The sequence below is a fragment of the Vulpes lagopus genome, chromosome 6 (genome assembly GCF_018345385.1).
Source record: "Vulpes lagopus strain Blue_001 chromosome 6, ASM1834538v1, whole genome shotgun sequence".
Taxonomy (NCBI): Eukaryota; Metazoa; Chordata; class Mammalia; order Carnivora; family Canidae; genus Vulpes; species Vulpes lagopus.
In genome coordinates this window covers 87,155,374-87,171,754 of record NC_054829.1, presented here as the reverse complement: position 1 = coordinate 87,171,754, position 16,381 = coordinate 87,155,374, and the positions used below count along the sequence as shown (strand labels likewise).

Genomic DNA, 16,381 nt, shown 5'->3' with positions numbered 1-16,381 from the left:
AACTACTTGCTTTTTCTTGAGTCTCAACACAGTAAACCTTGCCTTAATTTTTTTCCACCTTCTTTCTCTCTGAGTATTCACTCCCCTTACCCTTCTATTTACACTTCTACTTTGTTTGGGACATGCTGTGTGGGACTCCATGTCTATATATCCTTAAAGGTTGTCCCCCATAGAAAGTGGCATCTACCACTTCTATGCTGAGAGTTTTCTAGTCTACTTACTGATACTTTATAGGGAAGAAAATGATATATCTTGAGAGTACATGTTTTGCTTTTCTAATTCAGTAAAAATTTTGTGAGGGTTAAGAATTGGTGATGTTTTGTTTTGTACCTTTATTGTGCTTTATTCTTAGCCATTGAATTTCTCCTTTAGGTATATTGTTTCTTAATCTGACAAGTTTTAAGTGGTGAGAATACTGCTGGTGATTCTAGAAACCCATTGATTTCTTAATTGTATAGAACTTGACTAGGTAGCAATGAGGTGACTTGAAGTAAAATTAGTTAAGGTCATCAAACATGAGTTAAGACTTGTTATGTTCTTTACACTGTGTTATGAGGGGTAAGTATAACAGAGATATCTAACCAGAATATGTTACTTTAAGGAAATTTCTTGTGTCCTTTTTAATGGTTTAGAGAAGAAGTGACAGAAGTTTAGAGAGACCCAAGCCATTTTTCTTAAAGGTCTCTCTCTCTCTCTCTCTTTTTTTTTTAAGATTTACTTATTTATTCATTCATGAGAGACACAGACTGAGAGAGAGAGAGAAGCAGAGACATAGGCAGAGGGAGAAGCAGGCCCCTCTCAGGGAACCTGATGCGGGACTCGATCCCGGATCCCAGGATCATGACCTGAGCCAAAGGCAGGCGCTTAACTGCTGAGCCACCCAGGCATCCCTCTTATAGGTCTTGACTAGTGATTCATGTCCGTGATATGCTGGACTTATGTTAATTGACAGTTCAGTGTCTTTTTCCGTTGAACATTGGTTTGTGTTTGTTTTCTGTCTATAGTTCAATCACTTTCGCTGAGTATATTATTAAATGCAGACCCTAAATTAATAGAACTGATTTTAAGCAGGCCAATAAATTGATATGTTCTGTGTTTACAGTGGTGTCATGAGACCTGGCCTCAATGCCATTCTGGGACCCACAGGTGGAGGCAAATCTTCGTGAGTATAATAGTATAAGTAAGCTTTTCCTTTGTAGTTTAATGTGCAGGTATTTGTCAAACATTTGCTGCGTGTCTAGTCTGGTTCTAGGCACTGTGGATGACATGTAGTTGTGCTAGCTTGGGCTTGTCCCAAGGACTGGGAAATCTTATTTGGTCAGCTTCCTAACAGGACATGATTGGCATATAGCTATCAGCTATGATTTAAGCTAATGTGGAGGGAAAGGAGAGAGAAAAAAGTTGAAAATGGGGAGATGGAGCCAAAGGGGCTTGTGTCTTAGACAAAGGAGCACATTGTCTGACCTGAGATGTCCAAGGTCACATGACCTGGTAGGCTGTTTGGGGAGTCTGCTGGATCAGCCATCGGTGACTTGGTTTCATATTTTTGAGTTTTATTGTAGTATATACTAAAAAAGGGAAGGTGAGAATTTAAAAATATATGTAATTTTATGATGAATCACTAAATTCTATACCTGAAACCAATTTTACCGTATATATTAACTAACTAGGATTTAAATAAAAATTGAAGTCAAGGAAGTACCTGAAGAAAACACGCATATACATAATTTTAGGTAATCCATGGAATTTCTTCCCCAGGTAATTTTCTAACTTGAGCAGAATTTGGATTTAGAGTAGCTGAGAGCTATAGCCTGTGTTGGAGAAACACAACAATGTATATGTCCTCTCATAGGTTGTTAGATGTCTTAGCTGCAAGGAAAGATCCGCGTGGATTATCTGGAGATGTTTTGATAAATGGAGCACCTCGACCTGCCAATTTCAAATGTAATTCAGGTTATGTGGTACAAGTAAGTCTTTGTGGATTTGTGTTTTAGCTTTCTTCTATTTCTATATGAGCAAATGCCTCGGCTGATCATTCAGTATACTTCCAACTGATTATATGACATATCCATAGAAGAAATTTCTTTGCACCAGCTTTTCATTATCACCTGTAAGATTTGGAGCGGTGTGAAATGAAGTGGCAGGGACAATCTGGAATATAACTGCTATCAGGGGAATGATATCTATTCTAGTTATCATTTCCACAAGATACTACTATTTTCCTTTTATGCCCTCCTTCACCTCTTTCCTTCCCCTAGCTTGGAAAGAGGTTTTGGTAAATCCTATATAATGCAGTCTGGACATGTCTGTTAGTAGTAATCATAATTACTTGTGTTGATTTGGGTGTACAGATAAGGAAGGAAAATTATGCCATCAGGCTTTTCCAGTTGTCTGTATATGCAGTTGTTGTCATATGTCCAATTACAAGTTCATCATTAGCTAGAACTTTATGTTGAATATGTTATTCTTGTGGATTAAGTTACAAGTTACCCCTTAAGGGTGATGGTATTAGAAAAGACCTAATGTGTCTTGTTGAAATGCCATTTTGCTTTAAGGATGATGTCGTGATGGGAACTCTGACAGTGAGAGAAAATTTACAATTCTCAGCAGCTCTTCGGCTTCCAACAACTATGACGAGTCATGAAAAAAATGAGCGAATTAACAAGGTCATTCAGCAATTAGGTCTTGATAAAGTGGCAGATTCCAAGGTAATGTGGAAAAACCAGATAGGATCATAGCCAGCAAATAAGATCTCCCCTGTGGGGATAGTGTAACTCTTCTTCAGAAATTTTCTATAATATGTATGGTCAAAAGGGCACCTGGGTGGCTCTGTGGTTGAGCATCTGCCTTTCGCTCAGGTTATGGTCCCAGGGTCCTGGGAGCAAGTCCCTCATGGTGCTCCCCACAGAGAGCCAGCTTCTCCCTCTCCCTATGTCTCTGTTCTCTCTCTCTCTGTGTCTCTCATGAATAAATAAATAAAATCATATATATATATACATATATATATATTTTTAGTCAAAAGTGGCTGCTTTCTGTAATGATGAGAAACATGACTAGTTACATAATATGAACATCAAAATTAACCAGATGAAAAAAATCTAAAACTGTTTGAATCCTGGAACTGAAGTGTGGCAGTGTGGTCTAGTATATAGAAGTGTCTTTGCAAAGAGCATGAGGCCCCTTCCATGTGCTTATAGCTCTTGATCTCTCCTACATTGTTTGTCATGTCTCATCCACTATCTTTACACTAACTTTCTTCCTTCCTGTTTTCTTTCCCCTTTTAGCTGCTTCTTCCTCCAGGAGACTTTGTTCCATTGCTTTTGAGGTATATTTCTGGAATTCTTAAATGACAAAAATCCAAGGGTTCTGGTCTGGCTCTGTGTTTCACTTTGCTATAATTTGGCTTTCAAAATTATATTTAGTCAAAGTAGGGTTTATTTCTAATTTATGTAGGATCCAAGGTTGTTTTCCTATAGACTTTCTTTTGGCACTTTTATCTCTTACTCCTCCCTCCCTCTCTTCCTATCTTCCTTTCTTCTGCTTACAGTAGTTACTTACAGATTGTGTGTTATGTGCTGGGCTCTAAGGTTTTAGAGGTAACAGTTGTAGGCAAGAGAGACAAAAATAACTCCTTTTGTGGTTGTGCAGAGTCAGGAGGAAGAAATGAGTTGAACAAGGGAATTTTACAATTGATGACTAAGGATGAAAGATTTCCTGGGAAGACATTTGCAGCTTTGGGTGAAGATGAGCTTTTTAAGATTATAGTGGCTATAGTTTACCATTCTTTTATTTTTAAATTTTATTTTTAAGTAATCTCTTCACCCAGGGTGGGACTTGGACTTAAAACTCTGAGATCAATAGTTGCACGTCTACCAGCTGAGCCTGTGGTCGTGATGGTTTAATTGCCCTGGATTTATATCCCTTATTTAGAGATAATGAAGAATGGGGGTATTTTGCTGGTTGTTGCTTCATGTCCTACTGTCTGACATTTTAGAAAAATGTAAAATGTATTTTTTTTGTATTTCATTTGGAAGCATAACTCTGAGATGCCACCGTTTACCACTTATTTTTGATTTATGAGTTTGTAAGTTTGAGTTTCCTTTGCCTTGGCCCTGTTTCTTTGATTTTGTATGTTTTTGGTAGGGTGCCTTCCAATCTTTGCCTTTAGGTAAAAGTACTTTATTAATAGGCAGTCATTACCTTAATTTCTTTGAATGTAATACCAGGGAAAATGAGCTGAAGGTAGTTGTTGACCTCTTAGAATTTATTTACCTAATTGATTGAAAATACATTTAAAATTTTTAACTTTTTATGAAATTTTAAATATAACAAATGTAGAGAGAATAGTCTAATTACTATTGTAATCATATGGTTGGAGTATAATTAATATAATGGTATGATTACTAGTAACATTCACCTAGATCTCCCCGTTGTTAACATCTTGTCCCATACTTGCTTCAGCTTTTTTTCTGAAGTAGTTTAAAGACAGTTGTAAATACTATATTTTACTCCTGAATACTGATTATGTGTCTTAAGAAAAAAAGACATTTGCCTACCCCAGTACCAAAATATTAACCAACAAAATTAACAGTATCTTAATATCAGTGATGTTAAGCCATATTCATTCCTGTTTCTCCAGTTGTCTCCAAAATGTCTGCTACAGCTCAGTTGTTATGGGATCCAATAAAGGGCACGAGTAGCACTCGGGATTATTATCTCTTTGGAGATTCTTAATATAGAAATTATTTCCTACCTCCTGCCTCTCCCAAAACCTTCTCGCTCCCCCCACACCTCCTTGCCCACCACACACCATGACATCGACTAGTTGAAAAGACTGAGCCAGTTGCCCTGTAGAACATTCTGCCTTCTGGATTTGTCTGAACAAGTCAGGAATTCTGTAATGAGTTGGGATATAGGCAGGGTCAATTTGGGAACTTTATGGTGATTTAAGAGGTGCTCATGTGATACAAAGTGAACTTTCCTTTCTGCCAAGCCACACTGAGGACTTTTGGAGGGATGGGGAGGAAGGGTGTAAGAAGACTAATGAATTATAGATGCTTTCACCTCTTCCTCTCCCACCTTTATCTTCCTTTTGCTTTGTGATTTCTCTATGCCAGGACCATATGTTTTAGTGTTCTAAGTGAACTATCTTAAAACTAAATGTTTGACTTGATGGGGAACATGAAGTATACTGTTAAGCATGGCATTCGTATCAGGCTTAGCTACTTATCTGACTTGAGCCTCAATTTACCCATCTTATTAAAGAGAAATCTACCTCTTCTCCCATATTTTTATTTGTTTGAAATTCAGAATAAGTGGGGTTAATGAGATAAAGTGCCTCTTACAGGGTTGGCACATTGTAGGACCTCAACAAATGGTAGTGGCTGTGGTTGTAATTGTTAATAATGATATTTGTGTTTTAGGTTGGAACTCAGTTTATACGCGGCGTGTCTGGAGGAGAAAGAAAAAGAACTAGTATTGGAATGGAACTTATTACTGATCCAGCCATCTTATTTCTGGATGAGCCCACAACTGGCTTAGACTCCAGCACAGCAAATGCTGTCCTTTTGCTCCTGAAGAGGTAAATGCTATGTATCTGATCACCTGCTATATACCAGGTATTATTCTCAGTGAGGGAGTTCAAGAGTGAGCACAACAGACAAAAATTTCTCCCTTCTTTGCTTTTTTATTTTTTTTTATTTTTTATTTTTTTATTTATGATAGTCATACACAGAGAGAGAGAGAGGCAGAGACACAGGCAGAGGGAGAAGCAGGCTCCATGCACCGGGAGCCCGACGTGGGATTCGATCCTGGGTCTCCAGGATCGTGCCCTGGGCCAAAGGCAGGCGCTAAACCGCTGCGCCACCCAGGGATCCCTCTCCCTTCTTTGTTGGAGGGAAACAGTCAACAAATATAAGTGTTTCAAGAAAAATGAAGCAGGGTAAGAGTGTAGCGAAAGATGGCTATGGTGGGGTTGGGTTGCTGTATTACATACCCGGCTGGTCAGGGAAGGCCTCATTGATGTGACTTGTGAGCTGAGAGCAAGTGAGTGAGACCTGAATATCTGGGAGAAGAGTGTCCTAGTTGGAGGGAAGAGCCAGTGAGTCCTGAGCAAAGCATGCCTGATCTGTTTAGAACATCAAAAAGGCCAGAAGGACTGGACCCCAGTGAACTAAGGGGAATGGAGATTGCTTATTGATTAGTTTGCTGGGAAGCTAAGTTTCTGGGAGGCTATAAGTCTAAGAGTGTCAGCAGGATTATTATTTCTTTTGCTTTAAAGCTTTTGTTTATTTATTCATGAGAGACACAGAGAGAAAGCCAGAGACATAGGCAGAGGGAAAAGCAGGCTCCTTGCAGGGAGCCTGATGTGGGACTTGATTCTAAGACCCCGGGATCATGACCTGAGCCAAAGGCAGACGCTCAACCACTGAGCTACCCAGGTGCCCCAGGATTATTATTTCTGAGGTCTCTCTCCTTAGCTTATAGGTAGCTGTCTTCAGTCAGTGTCTTCACTTCATTTTCCGTCTGTGCATCTGTGTCCTCATCTCCTCCTCTTATAAGGACCCTGGTCCTTATTAGATTAAGTCCCACTCATAGGCCTTATTTAACCATAATTACTTCTTTAAAGACACAATCTCCAAACACAGGTATATTCTGAGGTACTAGGGGTTAGGACTTCAATGTGAATTTGGAAGGGGAGGGACATAATTCAGTCCATAACAATTAGAATAGAACATGAGATGGAATTGAGTGGGTGAGAGATCATTCAGGCTTTGTAGGCCACTGTAAGAACTATGGCTTTTATTGTCTCTAGGTGACATGGGAATTTTTAGAAAGTTTTAGAACAGAGGAGTGGCAGCTGTGTAGAGAAAAGACTATGTAATTGGGCAAGGTGAGTACAAGGAAACCAGTCAGTAGGCTGTTTGTATTAGCTCAGTTGAGATATGATGCTTGAAGGGCGGGCACCTGGGTGGCTCAGTGGTTGAGCATCTGCTTTCAGCTCAGATCCTGATCCCGGGGTCCTGGGATCGAGTCCCACATCGGGCTCCCAACAGGGAGCCTGCCGCTCCCTCTGCCTGTGTCTCTGCCTCTTTCTCTGTGTCTCATGAATAAATAAATAAAATCTTAAAAAAAAAAGAAAGATGATGCTTGCTTTGCATAGGATGGTAGTGGTGAGGTGGTGAGAAGTCATGGATTCTGGATCTGTTTTGAAGATAAAACCTACAGGATTAGTTCATGAATTGCATGTGGGGTGTGGTTATTGAGAAAACAACTTTCTAAAATTTAGGGCCTGAGAGATGGAAGAATGGAGAAAAGAGTTGCATTTACTTTTATTCTTCCAGTGGGAGGAATATGTTTATATAAGAGAAATTTCAGAAGATAGATTTTGGACATCTAAAAAAAAAAATTAGAAAAAAATGTTAAACCTATCAAAGAGAAATAAGATCAGTACAAAGAAATCTCATGTCCTTTTATCTAGATTCTTACCATTTATCTGCATTTGCAGATAATTTATCTCCATCCGTCCACCCCATATAATCTTTTTCTGACATCATGTACCTTCACCCACTAAGTACTCTGGAGTAACTCCAAGAAACAAGGACACGCCTTCTACATTACCACCTTACACACCTCCCAGCTGGGAAGTCTACATTGCTGCCATCACCACCATCCAAAACATGGGCTCCAGTTAGACTTCACTACCAGTTGTCTCAGAAATGTCTCTTTCTCCTTTCTGACTCCGGATTTTCTTGAGAAATGCTTATTTTAAATCTTTTTGAATCCTGAACAGTTTCTCAGTCTTTCCTGGCTCTGATGCCCTTGTCTGTCTTCAAGAGTACATTTTGTAGAGTGGCCCTCAACCTGGTGCATCCCGTGTTTCCTTATGACCAGACACAGGCCATGAATTCTTGGCAGGGGTACCGCAGAAGTGATGCTGTGTTTTGCGTAAATCGGGGACTATGTGATTTTGACTTTTACCACCTTGCGTGATGTTCATGATCATCACCTGGTCATGTTGGTATCTGCTGGGTTTACCTGCTGTGAAGTAACTGTTTTTCCTTTTGTAATTGAGTAGTATTTTGTCAGGGGAGATAATCAGGTATTATATCCATATCCCGTTCCTCATTAAATCTCCACCTACCAGTGTTGTTGTTGTTGTTGTTTTTAAAGATTTTATTTATTTGTGAGAGACACACAGAGAGAGGCAGAGACAAAGGCAGAGACATAGGCAGAAGGAGAAGCAAGCTTTCCATGGGAAGCCTGACATGGGACTTGATCCCAGCACCCTGGGATCATGACCCGTCCAAAGGCAGATGCTCAACCACTGATCCACCCAGGTGCCCCTCCACCTACTAGTTTTAGAATATACTAGCAACCTCTATCTCTATCAATTACCAGTATGATGGTTGTCAAGTGATGTTCTATTTCCATCATTCTTTGTATTACACCTGCCAAGACCATTGACACCTCATCTGGCTATTGATGAAGGGACAGAGGAGCCCAAAATGCTATATATTAGTTAGCATTCTACTGTAAAGAACTTTTCCTCTTCTTTCATTTATGTTTTCTCATTTCTTATTTTAGTCAATGGGATATAGTCTGTTATTCTTGCTTAGTTTTATGATTAAATTAACGCTGATTTGGCCATTGGAAGCCCCTTTAGTCTGGCTTTTGTGTCCTTTTGACATGTCCCCTAATCATTCTTCAAGCATTTCTTTACTCTATGGTCAACAAGATGTTCTAGGCTCATCTTTTCCTTTTCCTTTTCCTTTTTTTTTTTTTTTTTATGATAGTCACACAGAGAGAGAGAGAGAGAGAGGCAGAGACACAGGCAGAGGGAGAAGCAGGCTCCATGCACTGGGAACCCGATGTGGGATTCAATCCCGGGTCTCCAGGATCGCGCCCTGGGCCAAAGGCAGGTGCTAAACCACTGCGCCACCCAGGGATCCCCATCTTTTACTTTTCCTGTGTCAGATGTTTCTCTAAGGAGACCTGGTACCTTCTGACATAGTCAGAATTTAGAAACCAAGACCTGATTACTTAGTGTGCTTGCTGCTACTGCAGTTCCATTGCCTCCAGACCAACTTAGTGGACATATCTCGGAAATACTTGTATACATGTGGTGCATTATGTATGTGAATATATAACAGAAGTATGTTTCTATATTTTTTTATTAAAGATTTTATTTTTAAGTAATTTCTACACCCAGTGTGGGGTTCAAACTCACAATCCTGAGATCAAGAATCACATACTCCAACGACTGAGCAAGCCAGGTGCCCTTATTTCTATATTTTATTTGGAAAATATATGGAATCTTAATTTATTATGTTTATATATAGCTTGAATGGAATGATACATGCAAACATACACCTGTAACTATTATTCTGTTAGCTTGTGTATATTAAAAAACCCATGAGTGCATAGTATTTCCAATCTGGTCTAATCCAGTCTTTTTTTTTTTTTTTTTTAAAAGATTGTATTTATTTATTCATGAGAGACACAGAGAAAGAGGCAGAGACACAGACAGAGGGAGAAGCAGGCTCCATGCAGGGAGCCCGCTGTGGGTCTCGATCCCAAGACTCGGGGGTCGTGACCTGAGCTGAAGGCAGATGCTCAACCACTGAGCCACCCAGGCATCCCTAATCCAGTCTTGAATGTCCTTTTTTAATTTTTGCCCTGTGTTTGTAAATGATTTTTTAGACAGGCAAAAACTTAGCTGTCATTATTTCAATATATTTACTACCTTGATTGTTAATATAATTAATTTCCTGGTGATCCTGGCCATTCCTTCTGCCCCTACCTCCTCTGGGACTGCTCCTTATCACCCCAATTTCTTAAAAGCTGCCACATACACATCTTCATATAAATGATATCCATTCTCTCCTTATCATTACTTTACTGCCTCAGATGCTTATGCTCTCATAAGCAAGTCTCTATGCTGGGATAAGGAGAAAAGGGAAGATTTTAGACATCCTAAGTTTGAGATGGCAGTTACACATATAAGTGTATATGCCAAGTAATGGGTCTAGGGTTCAGGTTCAGTTAGACAATGCATGATATTTTTGTTATCTCTAAGTGTGTTTACAGTGTTCGTTAGAGAACAGTGAATTGATGTGGAATACTGGATTATGTTAATGTTTCGTTCTGTTTGTACTAGTTAGCACACAAGCATCTTTCCTTGTGCTGGAGGGCTCTCACCTAGAATTTCTCACACTCTGCTGTGCACACTAATCACTGGGGTCTTGTTAAAAATCAGATTTTATTTCTACAGCTCTGGGATGGAGTCCAAGAGTCTACATGTCTCATAGGAGATAGTGATACTGATGCCATTGGTCCTCAGGCCACTAGGCTGTCACACCAAAGCACTTTCTTGCTTCCTCGAGTCCTTCACCGGCTTTCTTGCCTTCTGACTAAAGCTGCAGCTTCTGGGTGAAAGGATTCATCATGGACTTGTATTTTGTTGTGGTGCCTTTTCCTAGCTTCTTGCCCTCCCTCAGCCCTGATCATCCCCACACATACACCAGGGCTCTGCACTGACACAGAACTACTCATGGTCTCCTTAAGAGACCTTGTTATTGCAATTTTGTTTGCCACATTCCTTCAGCTTGACTACATTTTCTCTTCTGGGCTTATTCTGGTTGGCTCCTTTGATTTACTACTAATATATATCTTCAGACTGGCTTATAGTCTTCTATTTTGCTTCTCAGCTTCTCTTATTCCACACTGTACTGCAATGGTTAATCTAGTGGCCTGATCCTCTTTGAGGCAGAGCAAGCTTGTACACACTGCTAGCATGTAGTAGGTGCTTAGAAAATACTTAAATTGACGATACCTCTCACAAAATATTTTCAATAATGACAGGTTTTCAACAGTGATTTTGGCCTTTGTTTCTTCTATCTGTAAGTAGTAACTCCTGTGTAAAGGTAGTTTAACAGTGTTTTGGCCATGGAATCAGACCAGCCAGGGATCAGCCTTGCTCCTTATTAACTGTAACGCTTAGGACCAGTTGCTCAATCCTCTAATTAATTCTGTTTGTTTGTTTGTGTGTTTGTTTTTAAAGATTTTCTTTATTTATTTGGGGGGGGGAGCAAGTTGGGGTGGGGAGGAATAGAGGGAGAGGGACAAGCAGACTCTGCACTGAGTGTGAACCCTACTCCAGGCTGGATCTCTCCACTCTAAGATCATGACCTGAGCCGAAACCAAGAGACAGATGCTTAAGCGACTGAGCCACCCAGGTGCCCCCTTCTAAGTCTTATCTGTAACATAAAGGTAATAATAGTATTGGTACTGGGCAGCCCCAGTGGCACAGCGGTTTAGCGCCGCCTGCAGCCCGGAGTGTGATCTTGGAGACCCGGGATCGAGTCCCATGTCGGGCTCCCTGCGTGGAGCCTGCTTCTCCCTCTGCCTGTGTCTCTGCCTCCTTCTCTCTGTGTCTCTCATGAATAAATAAATAAAATCTTTAAAAAAATATAAAAAAAAATAGCATTGGTACTACCTCTTTTTTTTGTTGTTTAAGTGTTTTTATTTGAAACAAATAGTGGCACCGAGCAAGAGCTTACTTTCCCCACTCCAAGTTATTATTATTATTATTATTATTATTATTATTATTTTTCCCCACTCCAAATTACAACAGAAGGTAATAGGGGCAAATGTCTTTTGGCAGGATAGGTCCAGTATGTGAACATCCTTATACTCACTGTGGTTGGGGCAACTTTATTCATCAGCAGTCATTCTTACACAAAATATTAATCCCAAAGTACTAATGTCACAGAAAAGGAAGTGGTCTTAATTTCATGTGTGGGGCTGTATGTTCTAAAAATGCCAAAAGGTAGGAGAAGCACAAACACAGCCCACTCTTTAAAAAAAACTAAATAGTTCAAAGAATTTTCCATCCCCCCCCTTACTCCCATAATAAAAAGTAGTGCTGACACCGAGATTTGTTTTTTATCCTGGCCACTTACAAAGTATTCCCCCATCTGACTTGCATCATTAGGGTTATGGATAAAAGTTCATTCACTTTGAAGAGAGGTGCATCTACTCCTTCCTCCTCTTCTTGCCTTCATGCTCAATGTTCCTTGGGGTGGCTGCTATCTGAGGGTCTTTTAGAGCCATGGTATTGTTTGGCCTCTTTCAAAAACTTGTCCAAACCAAAAGGATCTTCCTCAAACTGAACTGGTCCTTCTCGGCCTCTTTGCTTACTGTTTGAACCAGAAAATTCCTTATCGGGAACAAATCTGTTGGCCTTTATTCTGGCTTCTAGGTCATCACCATACATGTCCTTGTCCAGATTTCTACTGGGCCTGTAAATATTCTGGGCCATATCTTTACCACCTCTCCAGGCTTGATCATAAACGTAGTAAATTTCATCTTCTCCACCTGCAAAACCACTGTCCATACCCTTGGACTCATTGAAGAGCCTTTGGTCATACTGAACTTCATTGGACGTCCGTGGATTGGGCACACCAAGAGCAGTGACTTCACTGATATCTCGATTTTCATTTCTCTGTAGTTTTGACCTCTTAATCAGGAGCTGTCCTGGAAAGAGTCCAGTTGCTGTCTCTCTTTTTGCCTGTCATGCCGGATTTCATCCCTCTCACGTGTCTCCCCATCTTCTTTTTCCACATGGGTTTTAATCCCAGCTCTTCTTCTTCTCTCTCTAGCTTTCTGGGCCATTTCTCTAAGTTTCTCTTCATGTTTCTCCTTTTCTTTTTGTGCCATCTTTCTCTCTACTTGAGCAGCATTTCTATAGCCTCACGAGCTTTCCGATCAGCAATATAGAAGCCAGCTTAGCAAAGTTCTCATTGATGTGAACTGTTTGCCGGCCTTTCCAGATGTTTGTCTAATGGAGTTGTATACCCCTTTGCATTTTTCCAGTTTGAAATACAAGGAGGAATCTTCCACTCTTGTTGCTCCTACACAGTCATCTTTCGGCTAGGAGAATGCATGACAGGTGCAGGAGGAGAAGGTGGTCCTTGGGAAATTCTCTTATTAATCTTGAACCTTGGAGGCTCCATTGGATCTTTCTTCATTTCCACCATCCGAATAACTCTGTTTAGCTCCAGAGTTGAAAGCCACTCCTTGCTGAGATGCTGTGTATTGAATACACTGAGCAGGAGCCAGTTTATCAGCAGCTCGAACTGGCATGGCTGCAGCACCTTCTGTGATACAGATTTTTCTATGGCTACTCTTGTCTTTTCTGTTATCTTTTTAATGGCTTCTTCATCAGGTCTTTGAAGATCTGGATCATCTGCATTCATGACTTGGAAACCAGGTCATGAATAAGTGACCTTGTCTTTTGACTGTCCTTGCCAAGCTATTGCATCATATTTAATTTTTCCTTCAGCATCCACCTGAATGGCCAGTGCATTTGACATTTTTTTTCTTTCGTCCCATATCCATTGGATACTGGGCCACATGGATCTCTGGAAAAGCACTTCCATTTCCAAAATCCTCTAATAATCGAGGTATCCAGCCTTTCCTGTACCCATATGGGGGAGGTTCTCTTTGGGATGAGACCAGTGAGGTCTGTCTTGATCTCTGGGATCTTGCTTTTTCTTCAGCCTCAAGCTGGTCCTGAGGTAGTTGAGTAGGTGCAGGTAAAAAGCTGGTGAGTGCCATCTTCTTCCCTGGTACTACCTCTTAACAGTATTGTAAAAATTGAGATAAGGTTATCTATTAAGTATGTAGCAAAGACATAGTAAGTACTCAGTAATACTAATTGTATCAGGGCAAAGAATGAAAACCAATTCCTAAAGAGCCAGGAGATTTAAAAGATCAGTGAGAATGAGGCATACAACTATCATTTTAATATTTAGTACATGATATGTTTTCAAACACGACAGTACTTACAGATTATCTGGGTGTTTGTTAGAAATACGGATTCACTAGGCCCATTAGGTCTGAGAAAACTGTCCATGGATCTGCATTTTTCATTAATACTCTGGTTGATGTAGACTGCCCATGGAACATACTTTAGAAACCCTAGTGTTTTATGAGAGGACTGAATTTAGGTCCCCTAACTATCAAACAATATGAAATGAGAAGTTAGTAAGAAGAAATCAAATTGAACTAAGAACAGATGATCTGAAGGCAGGAATAAAGTTGCCATGATGTTTAAGTTTCAGATGTTTAATGACTTATTTTTCTTTTTTAACTTAGGATGTCTGAACAGGGACGAACAATCATCTTCTCCATTCATCAGCCTCGTTATTCTATCTTCAAGTTGTTTGATAGCCTCACCTTGTTGGCTGCAGGAAAACTGATGTTCCATGGGCCTGCCCAGGAGGCCTTGGGGTTCTTTGCGTCAGTGGGTATGCTGGACTTTTTCGTGCAGTAAGATCCTTTATTAACAATCCTGAAAGAGAGTAAAGGAGGTCTATAAGAGTGCTGTTTGATCTTTGAATATACACACTATGGCTTCTGCCACTCCAAAACATTTTGGGTTAGTTTGATGCTAGAATTTTTTCTTCATTGTTTACAGTGCTAGTTGTTTAGGTCTCTTTTCTGTCCTATTTGAGTATGCCTGCATATGTATGTACGAATAATTCTCCTGGGCGTGTATGTGATCTGCTTCCTGGTTCTGGTGACATTTCCCTAACAGTTTAGTAAATATGTTGGACTCATAGTTATCTGTCAGTTGAGCATTTTTGAAAAGGCCTAATAATATCTGTAAATAGTTTGTCTTCTTGTCTAGATTATGGATCAGGCTTTCTAATTTTATCTCCTTGTAGATGTTGGTCTGCTTTGGTGGGGGTTCATGAAGATGCTATTTAAAATTTTCTAGTAACATTAAATTACAGATTTAGGCCTTAAGGGGGTAGGAGTTCTTACTAGTCAATAGAATGACTAGTTGTAAGTCTTACTTTGAGGGCTTCTGACTGTTTGAGCTGCCTGGTTCTCTTTACAATGGAAATATATATATATTTTTTAATGACTCATGCAATCTGCTTCATTTTAGAGATATTTGGATATGATTATAGATGGTGATATAGATGGATTATGACTCCAAATATAGTTTTAAATATTTCCTAGCCATCTTCTGAATTTTTTTTTTTTAATTTCTCTCATTTAAAGTGAATAAGCACACACAGTTCTAGGGAGTTTAGGGGAAATGAACCTATAGTCAGACTACAGACCAGGTTGAGTTCAGAGGATCATGCCTCAAGAAGTTGAGATAAGCATTAAGCTATGCTGTCCCAGGCACATTCTACTGGGGATGCTGCTCTGGTGATTTGTTCTCTATATTGGAATTATGACAGCACAACAGATGATCATTTGGCAGTCACTAGGTGAACTTGGATAACAGAACACGTCCCTGGTTTTTCCCAAATGCAATCTTGCTGTGCATATTCTTTGCTTGTTGTCTTGTTTTGAGGAGCTCTAGTCCTAGTCTTAGCTACAGCTTTTTTTCTTTTAACTTAGCTTTTTTCCCCCTTGGACCTATATTTAGATTTTTGAAGCAGTTCTGATAAGCATCAGAGCATACTGATAGCTGTTTCAGGTCCTATGAATTATGATGGGTAAGGACCAACTATGAAGACTTCCTGGGAGTCCAAGGTTGGTTTTGAATATGTTGTTTTTCTGGAAGACAGAGCATTGTTGAAATATTATGTGATTGAATATATAAGAAGAAAGTGTGAATCAGTGAAAGAAGAGGGGGAAAAAAAAATAAGATGAGGGAGAAGTTGACTCTCTTCCCCGCCTCACCTCTCTCACCTCTGAAAGTGAGTTTTTACTTTCCAAGACCATCAAGTTTGTACTTCCTTTTGTAGGTTACCATTGTGAGCCCTATAATAACCCTGCAGACTTCTTCTTGGATGTCATTAATGGAGACTCCTCTGCTGTGGTATTAAACAGAGAGGACCAAGAAGGTGAAGGTATGTGAATGAATCTGTTGAGAGTCACAGATTATTACCTAACTGAATTGGTGGAAGTTTAACAATGTGGCAGCTCATTAACACATGGATTTATGAATTTATATTAATGCTGTCTTCTGATAGCAGTTGTCCTAGTCCTTTTGGACTGCTGTAACAAAGATGCCTTACACTAGGTAGCTTAAACAGTAAACATTTGCTTCTCCCAGTTCTGGAGCTGGAAGTCCAAGGTGAAGATACCTATAGACTCAGTGTCTGTTGAGGACCCGCTTCCTGGTTCAAAGATGGGTGACCACTTCCATGATGGAAGTGAGGAGGGGCCTCTTTTATAAGGGTACTAATCTCATTAATTAGGGCTACACTCCTATGACTTAATCACCTTTCAAATATCATCACACATCAGCATATAATTCTTGAGGGAACACATTCACTCTATAGCACTGGTCAACATAGATCTTGTTTTCCACGAGTGCTATATTTTTTATTTAATTTATAAATGAGTATTT

At 39.8% G+C, this 16,381-nt stretch overlaps 1 protein-coding gene and 1 pseudogene across 4 annotated transcripts in view; one reads left to right on the top strand and one right to left on the bottom strand.

The window, feature by feature from the left end:
- ABCG2 (ATP binding cassette subfamily G member 2 (Junior blood group)) overlaps positions 1-16,381 on the top strand; it is a 144,493-nt gene that overhangs the window by 102,618 nt on the left and 25,494 nt on the right. For all 4 annotated transcript variants that reach the window (XM_041757892.1, XM_041757893.1, XM_041757891.1 and 1 more), the window contains exons 3-8: positions 1,103-1,162; positions 1,853-1,967; positions 2,556-2,708; positions 5,424-5,581; positions 14,161-14,312; positions 15,774-15,878. In XM_041757892.1, the coding sequence (XP_041613826.1) occupies positions 1,103-1,162; positions 1,853-1,967; positions 2,556-2,708; positions 5,424-5,581; positions 14,161-14,312; positions 15,774-15,878 (743 nt within the window). The remainder of the gene's footprint in view (positions 1-1,102; positions 1,163-1,852; positions 1,968-2,555; positions 2,709-5,423; positions 5,582-14,160; positions 14,313-15,773; positions 15,879-16,381) is intronic.
- Positions 12,037-13,627, bottom strand: LOC121492739 (annotated as a pseudogene).